Source organism: Theobroma cacao, chromosome 10 (assembly GCF_053813885.1).
Source record: "Theobroma cacao isolate CCN51 chromosome 10, ASM5381388v1, whole genome shotgun sequence".
Classification (NCBI taxonomy): domain Eukaryota; kingdom Viridiplantae; phylum Streptophyta; class Magnoliopsida; order Malvales; family Malvaceae; genus Theobroma; species Theobroma cacao.
Window position 1 is genome coordinate 3,904,561 of NC_142648.1, and position 19,100 is coordinate 3,923,660.

The 19,100-nt window shown below is 31.3% G+C and overlaps 2 protein-coding genes across 3 annotated transcripts; both read left to right on the plus strand.

Annotated features, from left to right (window-relative positions):
- The first annotated feature begins 5,929 nt into the window (after window positions 1-5,929).
- LOC18586365 (serine carboxypeptidase-like 27) lies at window positions 5,930-11,704 on the plus strand. Of its 2 annotated transcripts, none has more exons than XM_088802482.1 (9): window positions 5,930-6,803; window positions 6,896-6,991; window positions 7,135-7,227; window positions 7,330-7,415; window positions 7,587-7,796; window positions 9,202-9,329; window positions 9,413-9,508; window positions 10,829-10,934; window positions 11,191-11,704. In XM_088802482.1, exons 1-9 carry the CDS (start codon window positions 6,440-6,442, stop codon window positions 11,329-11,331), a joined length of 1,320 nt encoding a protein of 439 aa, XP_088658608.1. In that variant the 5' UTR covers window positions 5,930-6,439; the 3' UTR covers window positions 11,332-11,704. The 2 variants fall into 2 exon arrangements, with proteins under 2 accessions (XP_088658608.1, XP_017984910.2); XM_018129421.2 differs by having other exon boundaries at window positions 5,934-6,803; window positions 7,536-7,796.
- A 2,133-nt stretch (window positions 11,705-13,837) lies between these two features.
- LOC18586367 (serine carboxypeptidase-like 28) lies at window positions 13,838-16,576 on the plus strand. The gene is made up of 9 exons (XM_018128697.2): window positions 13,838-14,331; window positions 14,426-14,521; window positions 14,641-14,733; window positions 14,836-14,921; window positions 15,077-15,340; window positions 15,521-15,648; window positions 15,763-15,858; window positions 15,958-16,066; window positions 16,188-16,576. Exons 1-9 carry the CDS (start codon window positions 13,914-13,916, stop codon window positions 16,338-16,340), a joined length of 1,443 nt encoding a protein of 480 aa, XP_017984186.2. The 5' UTR covers window positions 13,838-13,913; the 3' UTR covers window positions 16,341-16,576.
- The last annotated feature ends 2,524 nt before the right edge of the window (window positions 16,577-19,100 follow it).

Here is a 19,100-nt window from a genome sequence, read left to right on the forward strand (position 1 = left end):
ACAAAACGAGTTTTTTTTTTTTTGTTTTACATTTTTTCCTATTGAGCCACGATTTATCATTTGATTTGTACTTTTTACCAATTTTACCCGTTCTCTTTAGATTTACCCTCCCCTTTTAATTATTTTTTTGAGTTCATATTTTTAATTTTAAAAATATATTTATTAAATAAAAAAAAATTTTGTCTAAAACTCGTCTCAATCTTTTACTGATATAGAAACACAATTGTACAATATTCTTGTTGCACTGATTTGTTCGCTTATAAAAAACAATGACTCACTATAGTCCAGACCTACCTCGACCTTGATGTATCTTACACAAGAGAAAGTTAAATAAATTTTAATATCATTTTGTTACAAATTTATATTTTCAATTCAAAATATTTGTCGATTAAATTAAGAAAAACCCTCACTTATAAATCTAATATCCATCACATCTATTACTAATATAAAATTCTCATCGTAAAGATGATTTGCTGAATGAAAAAAATACAAAAGAAAAATGCAATATCAAAGTTAATATAGTAAAAAACAATCTACCTTTGTAAAATTAGTCTTTAACCTATTTCTCACCAACTCTTTACTTTAATTTGAAGTAAAATTGATATTATACTAACTCTAACAATTTGACACTTAAAACCAAACTTATCCCTTTTTTATTTCTTTAAGTTTTCATTTATGGTTTATTATTTTACATAATCAAGATAAAAATTCAAATGACATTGAGATTTAATGGATTCTCATATGTCTTAAAAATTATAATGATTTGACAAACATATTCGTTTAATTTAATATTTTAATTCAAAAACTTTAAATTCGAAATAAACAAAATAATATTTATAAAATTCGAGAATTATCTCTCATCATGTAACCCGAAAAAATACCATAAATAAACAAACAAAAACTTTCCTCAATTTATAATAATCTACGTTTGCTTTCCTTGTAATGATTGTTTCAGAGCAAGTTCAACAATAATATCAGTTCCACTGGTGTGGTGTAATTATTTTATCACCAAATGTATCATCACCGTATGGCTCATCTCCATGGATTATTTATTTAGAGTACTCAATATAGTATTTGATTCTGCAGAGCTGCAGGCCAGGGAAAGTGTGGAATGCAGCACGATAAAGGAAAAAAAAATAATTATTATTTAATTAAAAAAAGAAGAAGAAGAAAAAACCAGTTATCCAGTAGATTGTTGCCATGGAGTGTAGCAATTATATCATATATCAGCTGCAATGGCAGCTCTGGCAAGTCTCTGCTAGTATACTATGTGTGTGTTTTCAAGTACTGACCAGTACTGTTGTGGGGTTTCTGGAGTTATTAATTTTTGGATTCATGAAATTAATTAATGCACCCGAAGTTTAAAATAAAGTGAGAAATGGGGAAGAGATATGATATGACAAATGGGTACTTATTTTGCATTCAAAAAATAATTAATGAATTTTGGAGGGTAAATGGTACTTATTTACACTGCAATAAATTTTTTATTTTTAAATTTTTAAGTATACTTTTTTTTTCACAATTAATATTAATATTAAAAATGTAATTTTTGTTAGTGTATGTAATCTTTATAACTTCATTTTTTTTATAATACTGTTAAAATTTTATATAATATAAAATTAATTTATAAACAAGTCATTAAGATCAAATTAATGTTACCATTTTCCTATCATCATTCTGGAGAGATTTCAACCTTAGCTTTTAGTGGGTTGTTGGCATAAATTTAAGGAATGTGCCCAATTTCTCATATGAATTATTTTAAGATTTGAATTTACAATTTCGAGTCATGTTACTTGTCTTGATATTTGTATCTTTTAAATATTTATATATATATATATGAATGCGCACATGTAGTAATTGAATAAATTCAGATGTGTGTACGAGTGTATCAATTCATTGATAAATCAAGTAATTCATAAATGAGATATTACAATCAAATCACATCGAGTAGGGAAGAAAATGTCCAAACAAAAACGATCAGACAAATGGTATGTCTTCAATTTTTATTAAAGAATCTTCTCCCTGTTGACTACTTGACTTACCTAAAGCAAATAAGTCAGCAGTCTACCACTTTCTTCAGCTTTAGTCCTTTTGAAGTCTTTGCCCAATTTCTCATATGAATTTATTTTAAGAATTGAGCTTCAAATTTTGAGTCAAGCTATTTTTATCTTAAATATTTATAATCCCTAACATAAACACTTAATTATCGGATAAATTTAGATGTGTGAACGTATTAATTTTTTGATATATCATCTGATATATAAAAGAGATATTACAATCAAATCAATGTAATACGTTTATTTAAAAAAAAAAAGAGTTAAATTCGAATATCCGTTTTTAATGTAAAAAGAAAAATCCAAAGACTTTTTAAGGAAAAAGTCATTATGGTTTGTCTTGTATTAACATAGATAGACAAAGAATTAGAGGAGTTTTAGGCCATAAGTTGTGTTTTAATATTGTTATTGGTTCTTTCTAAGCTGGTCGGTGCTCAGTAACCAAAGAATAAAACTCATGCCTCTGTTTTCTTTTATGGGAGTCTGTATTTTCTAGATATGGACCTTGTTGCAGAGGCCCATCAGTGAATAATAAGGCCCAATAATTGTGGAGCGCCTTAGAAAGTTCAAAGGTAGAGATAGAAACATATCGAATAATAGAATATTACAAAAAGAAATCACAAAAATGTAAAACTATATAACAAGAAAACAAAATGACAAAGATAGTGCATTGGGTTATATTTAATAAAATAAAATATAAAATTAATTTATTTTTTAAAACCAATTACGAAAACAAAACCTTAATTTAAAACTCTTCAAAACAAATAAAAAATTAAATATCGAGACGAATATAATAATATATGAAATTATATATGCATTCAGTCAATATTTCTATTTCTATCTCTTCTTTATGAATTTCAAATTATTAATCTTGATTGTTAATACGATGCTAATGTCTACTTTTCAAAAAAAAAAAAAAAACGATATAGATGTCAAAATTCCTTTTTCTTTATTCTAATAGTTAGACTACAAAATTAGGGTGCCTATCTTCATCCTTGATTTAGATTCATGCAATTAAAACTTTCTTCTTTTTTTAGCAAAGACAAGAAGATAAAAGGGTTAAATTAAATTATAGCAATATTTAATTTTCACAAATCATGCCAAATATATATTTTTTATTTTCAAAGCAAAAGCTGACATGAAATATATATATATTTAAAAAAAATCTAAGCTTGGAGTATGGCATGATGGTTTTGGCCCATACCAAAGGCCATCATTTTCAATCCTTCACTTTGCAAAGTTGTCAACATGGTAGGTCCTTCTTGCTTCTTTGTTTTTATGTTTGCCAGTTGATCACTCTATGCTTCTTCTCTATATGCATAATGCCCTAGCTCTTTTTTTGTATCCTCTCTAGCCCCATGCAGACTTTATCTTTTGTCCTTTGAAGCTTTTCCTACCCCAATTTTCTTTACATTTTAAATGCATAATTGTCATAGAAAAGGTAGAATAATTAAATTAAATTAAGTTAATAGAAGTCCTTAATTTCGTTCTTTGAAAGAAAAAAAAAACAAAATTCACATGTCTTAAAACATAATATATACATCTATCTTAATCATCCAACCCATCAATTCATTCTAAAAAAACGTTTAAATACATATACTTACAATTTTATATTCAAAATAACAATTAGGTTAAATTTTTAACTTTGTTTAATAAAGTCGAAAAGATTTTTCGAAAAGGGTTTTTAGATTGTTTTTTTGTTTGAAATGAAAAAAATCTTTTACGAATGTAAAATATTTTACAGGTTAATTAAAAAAGTATAAAATATTTTTTATTCTATTGCAAACCCTCAAGACCTTTACCAGAAGCAAAAATGAAGTGTAAAAATTGTTGTATACAACCATCCAAAGGAGATTTTATTCGCCCACTGATTTTCCACTCAGCCATAAGTCTGTCTTTCTGTTTTTCCCGTGGGCCTTTTGTGTGATGGTCCAGTTTCCACATGTCTCATGGTTCGGACCCATTGGACAGGGGCGGTCTCCATATATGGTTTCTCTCCAAACCAAGGGTGTAAAAACCGACCTAAACATGATGGACCCATGTGGGAGCACGTGGGGTCCTGGCCTGCACTTTCGTCTCTACCCTAATCAGAATAGTTTGGTGTGGACTGCCTGTCACCATATTCATTCTCAAACAAAATTGTACCAAAAGGGTAAGCACTGGAAAGGAGACGGAATGTGAAGTTGTATAGGTTCAAAAGGTTATTTTTGAGCTAGTTTAATTTAAACCTAATTATTTAATAAATTATTTGAATTTTATAAATACTTGATTAGATTTTTGAATTATTATGTAAACCCGTACTCGAATATCTCAAACATTACTTATTAAATACCCGTACTTGTTAAATATTCATTTCAAATTATTTTTATGTATATTATTAATAAAAGTATAATTAATATATTAAAGTTTGTTCATAAAAGTAAATTGAAGTTCAAAATCATATTTAAAACAATTAATAAATATTAATATGTATTACATTAATTTAAAAAATTATAAATAAAAAATAATATATAAAACTAAAATTTAATATTAAAAATTATTATTTATATTCAAATTTGAATAATAGGTATCTTAAAATCATTGTCCGAATCAGTGACGGACCTAAATCCGTTTATAAGATACCTATTAACATCCCTGTACAAAAGTGAGATGAGATTACATGAAATATAGATTATACATAGATCATTGACTTGAAACTTGAACAATTTTGGAATATGTAGGTTCTAATTATTTCATCAATTATTGTTAAGAACTGTGGTCCACTGACTTTAGGAGAGAGACAGAGAGAGTCATGGATTAATTAAAAACTCTTATCCAGTAAAAAGAAAGTAAATGATTGGAGTATTTGTTAATCCTCCTCCATCATGTTCATTAGATTCAATTAAAAGCTCTCCACCTTTTTCATTTATTTTAATGGATTTTAAGTCCAAAAGATTGAATTTCCAGCACCAAACCCATGTGCACATCTTACTGTTTTTGGTGAAATAGCATAGAAACAGCACACAACAAAATAAAAGACAAAAATATCAATACAAGGCCGACAATGGATGTCTTTTAATCGAATACCTTACCTTATATTTGAGTTTAAAACGAATTCATATAGTAAATTTGTATTAATGCATTTAACTTTGATTAATTAGCATGACACAAAGGTACTTAAAAAATTAATTAAACTCAAAACTATTCATACTACATCACAACTAATCACAATCAGTGATTAAATTTAAAAATTTAATAAAGAGAAAAATATAAATTCCTCTGTTCTAAAAGTAAATTGCATGGGCCATGAGAACAACCAATGACAAGTACTAGTATTTACCAAAAGGGAAAAAGGCTCGACCTCAACTGGTCCATCACTTGCATGCTTTAGAATATTCTAAAGCTGCTCATAACTCATGAATGATAAGTCATAACCTCAGTATTAATACTAGTACTTTTTTTACTTGTAGGATTCTTGAAAACAAAGAACAGAAATCAGTAAATTTTGCTTTGCATCTTTCCCAATCCTTATAATTTGTTGCTACATTTTGATAACAGCAAATTCACCTTTTTCTTTATCCCCAATGTTCAAAAGATTGGAACTTTGCAAAAAAAAAAAAAAAAAACAACTTGGAACAAGCCCCATGTGCAGCCTTACCTGTTGGGGTGAATTGTCTGAGAGAAACAAAACCAAAACCAAAAATGAAAAAGAAAAGCAACTGCAAAGCATTCATCTGAATCTGATCAACAGACAAACAAGCACACAAAAGCAAAAAAATAAAAAAAGTACCAAAACAAAATAGAAATTTGCATGGCTTAATTGGTTTCCTGTCTATTTTTACACCTCATGACAACCAGCCACAATCATTGGAGATTGTGAATATTAATTGTTATACATGTCAACACCGCTCTCTACTTTTTAGGATTCTTTGGGAAACTCAGGAGATATTTTGGGATCTGTATATCTTGAGTTTTGTTTCTTGCTGCTGTTAGCTTGGCTTAGTTTGTTCTTAATACTCTCATGTTTTAGAATTCTGTGGATTAAGTTACTTAAGCAAACTTCAAAGTAACTGTTTTTTAGTGGTTGTTGTTGCTGCTGAGTTTTCTTTTGTTTTTTTTATCTAATTTTGTACTTTCATTTTGTCATTTGACTTGTCCGTTTCTCTTTCGCTCTCTCTTGTTTCACTTCAAATTTACATTTTTACTAAACCCCATTTTCTAGGATTTCCAAAAGGTTCCATCTTTGAAAACCCAGAGCTTGTTTTAGTTACTTCTTGATTGGTTACAGTTTACTCAACCCCATGTTCTAGGATTCACCAAAAATTCCTTCATTGAAAACCCGTAAGTGTTTTTGGATTTGTGATTCTGGGTTTTGCTTGTTTTGTGAATTCTTGATTGGTTTATTAATGGGTCAGTCAAGGTTCATTGTTTTTTCCATTTTGGTTTTCTTTTGCTGTACTCGTTTTTGTTCTTCTTTTGGAGATCAAAATTTGGATAAAATTACTGAGTTACCTGGACAGCCAAAGAATGTTGAATTTAATCAGTATTCAGGATATGTGACAGTAAATGAACAAGCTGGAAGGGCTTTATTTTACTGGTTGATTGAGTTACCAGTGAGCCGTAGTCCTGAGACAAGACCACTTGTTCTGTGGCTTAATGGAGGACCTGGTTGCTCTTCTCTTGCTTATGGTGCAGCTGAAGAGATTGGTCCTTTTCATATTAGACCTGATGGAAGGACCCTTTACTTGAATCGTTATGCTTGGAACAACTGTAAGTCTTCTATGATCTATTATTTTTGTTGTTCTTCTATTTATCTTCTGTCTGAATTTCATTTAAGATTGTTTACTTTGAATTGTCGTTAGTGGCAAATATGCTATTCCTTGAATCTCCAGCTGGTGTTGGTTTTTCATACTCAAACACGACATCAGATTTATACACTGCCGGTGACAGGAGAACTGGTAACTTATTTGTTTGTATCTGGATAATTTGTATTGATGATTTAGTTGGTTCTGCCTAATGTTTTGCTTTAGCTTCTAGAATCTACATAGTTGATTTTGATATCTTGAAATGATTTTGGGATCTGTGTGTTGTATAATTGCAGCTGAAGATGCATATGCTTTCTTAGTTAATTGGTTTGAAAGGTTTCCACAGTACAAGCATAGAGATTTCTACATTGCTGGAGAAAGTTATGCAGGTGTGACTTCAATCGCGATTTTGGCTGTTATATTTTACATGATTTGTAGTTGGAGCCTGAAGGTTAAATTACAGGACTATAATTTTGGTAAATTACTTTCAGGTCATTATGTTCCTCAATTGTCTCAAATTGTTTATGAAAGAAACAGAGGGGTTCAGAATCCTGTTATCAATTTCAAGGGATTTTTGGTGAGAATGTGTTATTGATGAGAAATTTTTTTATGATATGGTTGGAATTTCAATTATTAATCGTAATTAACTTTCATATTATGGGCAAATGCCTTCTATTTTATTCTGTCATTATATTAGGTTGGAAATGCTGTTACTGATGACTACCATGATTTTGTTGGCACATTTGAGTACTGGTGGACTCATGGTTTGATATCTGATTCAACCTATAGAAGTCTGCGAGTTGCCTGTGACTTGGGATCCTCTACACATCCATCCTTGCAATGCATGAGTGCTCTCAGAGTTGCTGAAGTGGAACAAGGAAACATTGATCCATATAGCATCTTCACACAGCCTTGCAAGGATACTGCAACTCTAAAACGGAACATGAGGGGTCATTATGTAAGTTTTCATTCCTATGAACTCAATAATGGGGCTTTTCCGGTGATCTCAATTATGAATCTTTGCATCTTTCTAGCAATGTTGTTTACCTGTAACCGGATCTATTTGAAACTTATCTTCACATTCAGTCTTGTTTCTTCTAATTTCTGTAAGGAGTTTTTGTCACTAGTTTGAATAGAGTTTGAATGACACTTTATCCTGGGAAGGATGAGTGTTGGACTGAAAGAAGCACATCTTTCCTGCCCATAAATTCAGAGTCATCCAGTAATATGATCATAATAAAATGCAGTTAAGCTGAATTATGCGCATATAAAGCAGGTTATGTATGCTGCATGTGATCTTTATACATAATATGTGATTCATTCTAGAAACAAACACATTTAAGTAGAATTTGTATCTTTCTGAAAATTATGAGAGCTTCCATACTATGACTGGTTTTCTAGTGAAACTTGGCATTGAATCTGTGGGCTCATCTTAGATACTTAATGCAGTTGTTGAATTTTAAGCCTAAAGCTGCAGAAGGGGGTGGTCCCTGAGTGACATTCGCTGTTCAATGATGTTACAACCTGGGAGCGTTGGTTCTTCTGTACTCACCTTCTACACTTAGCGTTTCTTTCCTCCTATTTTTCCCTTTCTCCTTAGCATGCTTGTGGCCCGCCTAATCAATACAAAAATTATAGAGGGTTGTCAGTATGCAACATTTAGTTGACTAAAGGTTCTATTGACAGTTGTGGACCACCTAGTTCTCTCCTGTTAAAGTTGGTGAACTCAATAAAGAGATAAAGATAAAAAAAGGCACATGTATTCACATTTACATATAATAGCCATGGGATGCAGTAAAAGGTGATTGGCAGTGGTGATAAGACAACTGCATATCTATTTATTTGGTTGTTGTACCTTCAAATATTTTAGGTACCAGTGCTGTTGTCTTCTATTAACTAGGTGCTTTTTGCTAAAACTTTTGGTACATTTCGACAAAACTTCAACCGAGCTTGACATTCCAATATAATGCGTCTACCTAATGTTTTATGTATGTAGTATCAAAGGCATTCAATTTAGGTCTAAATAATTAATGCGGATATTTGAACTCCTTGAATTTTCATTAAACTTTTTTCTTTGTTTTGTTTTCCTCTTTGCTAAATTTTTGTCTATCCCAACTATCTTCTGTATTACCTTGGTAATTGGAATTTAATGGGATACGAATCTTTCCTAAGCTGATTTTTGACATGAATGCAACGGCTGGATGAAAGTTGCTTTGAATTACTGTGTGAATATGATGTCCTCATGACATCCTTAGACAATGCTTAATCTCATCTTGTACTTACCAAACTGTTCGAGTGGAGTTCTTTGCCCCTTTTTTCCTTTCCTGCTCCCCCAATTGACCTTGTCTTCTACCTAAATGCAGCCATGGATGTCAAGAGCTTATGATCCATGCACTGAGAGGTATTCTAAAGTGTACTTTAATCTCCCGGAAGTCCAGAAAGCTCTTCATGCAAATGTAACTGGGATTTCCTATCCATGGCAAACATGCAGGTGGGTAATTGATTTGTATATTTTGGATAATTGCTTTTAGATATCTTCGAGTAGTGTTGGTTTAAAAAATCTTTGTTTTACAGTGATCTTGTTGGAAACTACTGGGCAGATGCTCCTCTCTCTATGCTTCCTATATACAAAGAACTAATTGCTGCTGGTTTTAGGATATGGGTATACAGGTAAGTTTCTCTCTTTCTTTTTCCTTTGTCTCCACAAAAAAGAATTTGTGTTTCCCGAAAAGTTGATATTTTTGTTGCAGAAGTAGTCAGTGAGACTTTTTCTGTCATTGGGAATTTATTTTAGCATAATTAAGAATTTTATGACTTGCAAATGTCAAAGAATCTACTTTTGCATCTTTTGTTTTCCTCTTATTGTTTTTTGGTCTGCCACCCTCTTTAAAATCTCATGAGGTGCTAACATAAGTACATAACTGAATTTGACAAAAGCCTTAGTGAAAACTTTACAGTTGTCAATCAAAGAGTTAATTATCCTTTATCCATGCTATGGTTAGACTCCTTTGTAAATTTGCCACATCATGCTCCTCAAGTGGACTCTATTACTCTAGGATGTAAGCCCATTGATGTTCCCACCTTTCTCTGTTTGACTAGTTGTTGGGCATGCCTTTAGAATAAACCTGCCTTCTGATATTGTGAGAGTTATGAGGCGGTAAGGCCCAAAGATGGTCATGTTTTGTCCTGGAAATTGTTCGACCTTTCACATGTGGATGTAGGGTACCTTTGCTAAGGTTCCCTGGTCACAACTCTCAATAAAGTTCATCCTTTGATTTGTTTGTTGTACTTTTTAAGGTTTAGATATCTGGTCTGGGTTCTTCTCTGTACCTTCCTTTGGTGGTTTGATTGTTTATGCTACTTTTTGACTTCATGATTGTAACTTGTATCTCAGATTTCAATTCTCTATAAGATCTGGAGGCTTAAGTTTTGATGGGTGTAACCTTTTAATATGAACTTGGAAAGTGGAAATGAAACTTACTGTCATTCTTCTGGTCTATTCTCCATGTAACAAAAGAAGGCAGTTTGCTCTTATAATGTAACTTCTTTATTAAGTTAAGAAGTGAAATTTTGTAGGTAATAAAGTTAGGAATTTTTTTTAGATAATGGTTTAATTAGAAAAATATTGTGCTCTAGCACAAAGAATTGCTTCTGCTCCACACACATTCCCTGTTAGTCGAAGATACACTTATATAAAGTTGATGTTAATGCTAAATGTATGATAAACTTTAATTTCTGATGACAAAATCAATTGTCTTGAAGTGTTACTTTCTGAATTATTGGTAAGGGTTTCAAAGGCTTTAAGTGGCCAAATTCATTTTAGTGAAATGAGTTTCTAGTGGTGATGGCTTGAACAGCTTACCATATCCATCTAGGATTAAAGGCTGGTTATTATTTTTCTACAAGGGATTTTGCAGCCATGTATTAATATTACATATTTTTTTGGCAAAATGCATGTAAATATGATGTCCGATTGAAATCTTTCTCCAGTGGAGACACTGATGCAGTGGTTCCTGTGACTGCAACTCGATACTCCATCGACGCTCTGAAGCTACCTACTGTTACCAATTGGTACCCGTGGTATGACAATGGGAAGGTTAGTACTGATAATGTGATACAGTTTTTGGAACTTGTTTCTGTTGAGATAGGTTACTTAAAATTTTGATTTTGTGGATTAGTGGATGATACTATCAGATACAGCCATTGCATATTCTTCTGCTAAAGCTCAAAAATAGGTTAAAAAAGAACTAAGATCGTTTTAATCCTCTTGCAACATGACTGTATCATCGTGCTTTCCGTTACAAGGCCTTCATAGATGCTTATCTCACCAGATTTCGCATTTCCTGATACAGGTTGGTGGGTGGAGCCAAGCATACAGAGGGCTGACATTTGTAACAGTAACTGGAGCAGGTCACGAGGTTCCACTCCATCGTCCCCGTCAAGCGTTTATCCTTTTCAGATCATTTTTGGAGAACAAGCCAATGCCTAGTTAAAACTCCTCTTAGTACTACTATTCATTTCCCTCGATGAATAGGCCGAATTTTTTTTTTTATAGAATCATTCATACACAGGGCCATGAAACAAGTCGCAAAAAGAGACGCATTCTTCTCGTGTGCCCCTCCATTCTTGCCTACTCTGTTCCTTTTCCTGGATACGTCGAAGTGAAAAGGAAAGTGCAGAGAGATTTGGAGTTTGAATTTAGAATACAAACTTTGCCAAAATTGTAGAATATTTGTATGAATTCTATTCTTTATAGGACTTAAAATAATGAAACCGAAAATGTTGATCAAAGCCAGTTGTGATTACCCTGTATGGTAGAACTGTAATTATTTTGGAATGAGATATATTCTTCCTATAATTAATAAAAATGTTCATGCTCTTTGCTTTTATCACCAGAAAGATCATCAAACTCTTCTACCCTATGAACCTTTTTGTGGGTAGTTTGGCTGTCCTGTTGTTGTTGCTGAGCAAACCAACCAAAAACCCTGTTGGGTTGATGTCCTGATGAGACATATTAAAGTATAGGTTTGGTTGGGTAGTTGATATTCATATAGGTTTTAGGTCAATCTTCCCTTTCCCACACTTTGAGAATCCAAGTTCTTGTTTTAGGTCAATCAATGCCTCCTTTTTTTTTAGTTGGATGCCTTTTGTATTTTAATTGAAAGTCAAGTAGTTTGTTATTTTAGGAAATATGTGTTTCTCAAGAACTATATTTTTTTTTCCTTTTGAAAGGTTCAAAGATCTAATTTTTAATTTGTATAATTCGTAGTTGGAGTTGAAGGGATTGGTTTAATTTTTATTTAAAATGGTTAGGACTTAAAAGTGAATCTCTCTATGAAAAAATTCATGGAATTTCCTTTGAAGATGATCAGATAAAAATTTATTTTTTTAAGCTATGAGAGGAAGTAGGTTTCGATTTATATATTTAATTTAAAAAACACTTATCAAGTAAAGAAAAAAACTTTATTTATAAGTCTTAGACTCGTCTCATTTTTTTTGATATGAGTGTCGTATTATTCTACCTCATTAACTCGTCAAAAAATTTTACTCTATTATGAAATGCTTGTTGTATTGACTCTTGATCTACAAAAGAAAAACACTCACTTCAATTTTAATTTATCTCGAATTTAATATTTTTTACGAGAATTTCACGTCAACGAAAAAATTAGATAAATTTTGATACCATTTGCACTGAAATTTTTTAAGTCAAAAATTACACTGAATATTTAATTTAATTTAATAATATATATATCATATTAAAAATTTATTTTAAAAAATTAAAAAAAAAAAACTTGATTCCGTGGGCAACAAGTTTCCGACATACGAGGCGTTCGATGGGGCGGGAGAGCGGATCCCAATCGTCTGATCCAAGAAATTGTACTTTATTGGTAAGCGAAAAAAAAAATAGAAGAAAATCACGAGGTCCAAAAATTTGTAGTAAATCCAACGGTGGATTTTCTCTGGTTTGAACGGTGGATATTAAGACCACATGGACCGAATTAGAATCGTGATCTGCTTATTTAGAAACTGCATCGGCGCCGTCAATGGAAAGTCAAAACAAACTTTTGTCAAACCAACTGGCGGCAGAGCTTGAATCTTTGATACAGCTCGATTTGATCTTCTCGTCTTTGCAATTTTTACACGCAATTAATTTCTTTTTAAAATATCGGAACATTTTAAAGTGTAGACACAGCATGGCTGGAATAAGGCCTTAAGGATTTATTTATTTATTTGCTTAAGGAGAAATTTATGCTGTTCATATTATATTTCAAAGTATTGCATCGTCATCATGTTTAATTAATTTCATAAAAAATCAAAATAATTCATTTATTTATATAACAATATCTAATGCAACCCATATCAATTATAAATTAAAATTTCAATACGTCATTTCGTTCTCCAAAATATAATTTTTTTATTTAAATCTTATATTTTTATTAAAGGAATCATCTTAATTTAATAAAAATGTAATGTAATTAATACTCAACAACATTATCTTTATATATTCTACCTTGAATTAAAAGTAAAACTCAATTTTATGATTTTAATATTTTATATTAGTAAGAAATGAGATAAATCTCGAATTTATAAATAAAGGTTTTGTTCTACTCAATATTGCTTTTCAATCGCTTTCGATCATTGTAGGAACTAACCATAACCATCCAAACGGGTAGAAATCATTGATCTTTTGGGTGTTGAAATGGTTCAACAAAATGTGAAAAGGCTATCAAGGAGAAATCGTGTGTGGTTCAACAAAAGGAAAATAATATATATATATATATATATATATATATATATATTTTGCCTAAAAGAAGTCAAGACACTAAGATTAATGGACTTTTTTGGGGTGGTGATCCAATACATTAAAATAATTCCCATATAAAAGTTCCCCATGCACGTTTTAACAACTAATTTTGACTCCCAAAACACTTAGACAAAAAGGAAAATCAAAGCTTCAACTAGTTTAATCTAAAAGTCAGTGAAAACAAGTTTAACAAACCAATCGAGACACTTAATTTAAGAGTCCCAAACTCCAAAGTCTGGACCTCACATTTCCAAAGCATTTTGTTGCTGAATGATGAGAGATCATTACATCAACAATTCTTCTTCTTCTTCTTCTTTGCTCCATGTTTTGGTCATTGGTACCCTTCTTCTTCTATCCACAGTTTCTTCGGCCTCGGCTGCAGGTGGTAATCACCGGAAAGAGCAGGAGAGAGATAGGATAGTCAAGCTACCAGGGCAGCCACCAAAGGTCAACTTCTCTCAATACTCTGGCTACATAACTGTTGACCCAAAGGCGGGCCGAGCCCTGTTCTATTGGTTGATCAAGGCCCCTTTTAAGAGTCAGCCTGCATCTAAGCCGTTGGTTTTATGGCTCAATGGTGGGCCTGGCTGTTCATCTGTGGCTTATGGGGCCTCCGAGGAAGTGGGTCCCTTTCGTGTACGATCCGATGGGAAAACTCTTCGTCTGAATCCCTACGCTTGGAATCAAGGTATACAACACAACGTAATTCAAAGTCATAACATATGTTATTGCACATCTCATGTTTATATACTCTTAAAGTCAACTTGTATTATTTTTTGCAGAGGCGAATTTGCTCTTCCTTGATTCACCGGCCGGTGTCGGATTCTCGTATTCGAATACTTCGTCCGACATATACACAGTTGGTGACAAGAGGACAGGTATAATGTAATTATACGTTAAAAAGACCAAGGCATGCAGCTAGCAAGAGTCATGCAATAACACAAAATTGTCAAAGATTTAGTTAGCCTAACCCTAACTAACTCTTTCATTGTTACAGCTGAAGATGCTTACACATTTCTCATCAAATGGTTAGAGAGGTTCCCTAATTACAAGCACAGGCCCTTCTACATTGCTGGAGAAAGCTATGCAGGTTCTTCCACCAATCCCCATTTCGAGTTAATTAATCTTGCATTAATCTGTTAATTAATACCTAATAAACTTTGGGTTACTCTTTGATCTTGTCAACTTTCAGGCCATTACATTCCTGAGCTATCCCAACTCATCGTCCGCCGCAACAAAGGAGTCAAGAATCCCGTCCTTAACTTCAAAGGTTTTCTGGTAAGTCAATATTATGGATATGGCAAGACTTACCCCATGAGCATTTTTAATTGGTTTATTAGTTATTACTATGATAATCTTTAATTTAGTAATTTTTTTTAAATTTTTAATACATTCTTGTTTATGTTTTTAATTTAATTATGAATTTGGATCAGTTGGGAAATCCGCTCCTCGATGATTATTACGACAATATGGGAACTCATGAGTATTGGTGGAACCATGGTTTGATATCTGATTCTACGTACAATGACCTGAAAAAGTCATGTCTAAATGACACATTCTTATTCCCAAGAGATGGATGTAACAATGCTCTAAATAGTGCCTATGGGGAAATTGGAGACATCAATCTTTACAACATCTACAGCCCTCCTTGCAATGGGATTGCCACTCTTAAGCATAATCTAGGTCAAATACCATTGGTAAAGCTCTTTTTCTATTCTCACTTTCATGTTCATGTCCATGTGAATTTCACATGGACCGTACTTCATTTCTCAGTTATTAGAACGTGCATGCTATGAATTAATCATCTCCAAAGGAACATGATGGCAAATAGTTGCCTTATTCTTACTAAGATGACCAAAAGGTCTCATGTATTTCAGCCATGGAGATTCAGAGGTAATGATGAATGCGTAGTAATGTATACGAAAAAATACATGAATAATCGAAGGGTGCAGAAGGCTCTTCATGCAAATCTTACTCGCCTTCCTTATCGCTGGGCTACTTGCAGGTTTATTTCATCTTCATTTATTATTTTTTTCCTCTCAATTTCTTCAACTTATCTTCCCCAGTTCACTAAGGAGGCTAAGCTAGATTTTTCTTTGGCATATATATGTATTTGCAGTTCTATCATTAGGGGAAACTGGACTGATTCTCCAAAATCCATGCTTCCTATCATCAAAGAACTTATTGCAGCTGGCATTAGAATCTGGATATTCAGGTAATGTTCCTTCTTATAATTCCTTGTGTTAATTAAGTTTACCAAAGGAAAACCAATGGCTGGAGGGTAATCACAGATATTATATATATGTTTGAACAGTGGAGATACAGATGCTGTTTTGCCTCTGACTGCAACCAGATATTCCATTAAAGCACTTAAGCTGCAGACCAACATCAGCTGGTATGCTTGGATTGATGATCAAGCAGAGGTACTTAGCCATTTTTTTTTCCCACTTGGAATAATAAAAGGAAAAAAATAGGATTCTACAATAATTAACTTTTAACAAGTTTTGCTAATGAAAATGGATTTGGGTGAAATATCATGATCAGGTTGGTGGGTGGACAGAAGTATACAATGGTCTAACCTATGTGACAGTGAGGGGTGCAGGGCATGAAGTTCCTTTGACACAGCCTAAACGTGGCTTGGTACTGTTTAGGTACTTCCTGAGGAATCTGCGCCTGCCGGCTTCTCTTTCCGATTAGCTAGGATTAATTTGTTCTTATGATCCTGCTGATCATCAGAGATTTATTTACAAATAGCTAGCATTAACAGAAAATTACTGCAAAAAAAGGAAAGAAAAAGAATTCTGGGTTTAATTAATTATAGTGATTTAATTGTTGTATTACAAATTATATTATTTATACTTGCCAATTAATTTGTTGTGTTATATAGTGATAAATTGAATAAAGGCAATTAGATGTATTTATGTTCCTTGTAATCTTTCTTTATTGTTTTAAATTCAAAGTTGAAGCTTACTTTTCCACATTGTTATGTTTATAATTCATATTATGTGCCTTGATGTATTTTTCAAATTATATATCTATCAATAGCAATGTCAAACTAAGTGTGCTCTAGATATAAATTACAAATACTTGGACACATATATATGTTGAACAATGAACACGTATGGTGTTTATTTTACTACATACTTTTTTTTAAAAAAATCACATAATACTTAATTTTTTTTAATTATTCATAAAAAATCAAATAAGTTTGTATTCTTTTGTTATATTCATTTATATTTTTATATTTTTATTTTGAGTCAAACAGGTCATCATGATTTTTTTGAAAAAAATTCACATAATAATTAAATTTTTTTAAAATTATTTATAAAAATTTAAATAAGTCTTTATTATTTTATTACATTCATTCATATATATTTTTAATTTGAGTTAGATAAGTTATTATGATTAATTGTTAATTAATTATCATTAATCAAAATATTACTTATTATTTTATGCTATTAGTGTTGATGTGACATATTGTCATGGTCACATGACATTGCTCACTGTCCATATTAATGCCACGTTAGCACCGCATGTGTATAAAATGACAAATATTATTTTGATTAATGATAATTAATTAACTATTTATCATAAAAATATACTTGATTCAAAATAAAAATAAAAATTTAATTGAATATAATAAAAAAATAACAATTTATTAAAAATTTTAAAATATTATTATAAAAAAATTATATTTCTCCTGTTGTAATGCCATGTAAGCAAAAACAAAATAAAAAATAAAGAATCATTACTGATTAAAAAGTTGTTAATTAGGTTTGCTATCATTGTTGAATAAGTAGCAAAGAATATGGAATGAAGGAAAACTAAGGTGGAATCCTGTTCTGGTATAAGAAACTATTGTCAAGTCTAGTGGAGCCGTAAAGAGAATGAGAAACAAGCCACTAAATATTCTATCTCCACCCAAAAGATGGAAAACGACGAGTCTCATGGCTTTGAAAAGAAGCAAAAATGGGGTCCATTCGTTTTCAAAAAGTAACTTCTCACTCAAACTATAACTTTTTGCAATTTGCCAAAATGCCTGTTCTTTTGTTCCATTCATGAAGGCTTTATCTCAATGGACAATCAGATTATTAGTTTCCAAAGGTTCCAGTCACCCATTTTTATATGTGGATTTTATCCAACTTTAATCTTATATTTATTTATTAGTTTAATTGGTTTCTTGTAATGGGTTTTGTGTCTGCATATTATATTTATTTTTTCTCAATGTAAATTAGTCGAGGTCCGGCTCAACTCAACACAGTTAAGTTCTTAAATATATACCAATTAATGAATTAAATATTAAAATATATTATTTATTAAATATAATAATATTCTTGAACCAATCTAAAACCAATAAATAATGTCTAGTCTCGAATAAGTCCGTCTTGGAAAAGCTTATTACTAACTTGTCAAGTGATAATTAATATTTACATAAAGAAAATCAGAACAGGAGTGAAAATAGACTCACTCTTCATCATCAATAATTTCTACTAATAAATATAATTTCATAAAAGAAAAAAAAAAAAAGGAAGAAATTGTACCTATTACTAGTATTCTACTATTTATTCCTTGCTTGCCTTGTGCATTGCATAGTCAATTGATGCTTCTGGATAGAGCAGCAGTTGTTTCTGATTTGGATTTTGGTGATGCCTTTAGAATCTTGTGGTACTCAAGAGAAGAGGATTTTTAAGAATAAACTTTTCCATATGCCTTTCTGATCGAGTCTTAATGGGTTTCAAGAGAATTTCCCTCTCGAAGTCATATATATATATATATATATATGGATTAGATTGATTCCCAAAATTTGAAGTTATGAGATAAGAATAGTCCATCTTATCAACCGCCCTTATCTTAGGATAGATATTAGCAATGAATAAGTGTTGTCTAAGTTTAAAACTATATGTGTAGGGAATATTGTTAACAATAAATCACACATAGTTTAAATATGAATAAGATGTTGTGAGTCTTTAATTTTAAATTATATGTCTCGTAATAAAATTTACATGATATCACATTTTATCGTGTTTAATTGAATTTCTTGATAAACTTGTTATGCATACATGAAATATCAATTATGAAATTTGGCATTATATAACAAAATTTTAAACAAAAATTTTACGGTGTTAAAATTTTAAAATAAAAACATATTTTATATCTAGATCAATAAAAAAAAAATCACATATAAAAAAAATATTTAACATGACGCAACACTTACTGTTTATATCTACAATCAAGAGAAATTAATTATAAATATAAAATTACAAAAAAATACAAAACACGCATAAACAAACACTAAATCCAAACATCGAAATAATCTAATTTCATACACATTAGTGTCCAAACCCATAGAACATCCTCTATCTTATGTAACCCAGTGTATTTCCTACTACTCTTCACATTCTTGTAGCCTTGTGAAATACTCACAAAGAATCCATCTCTCACATAGAGACTACATCT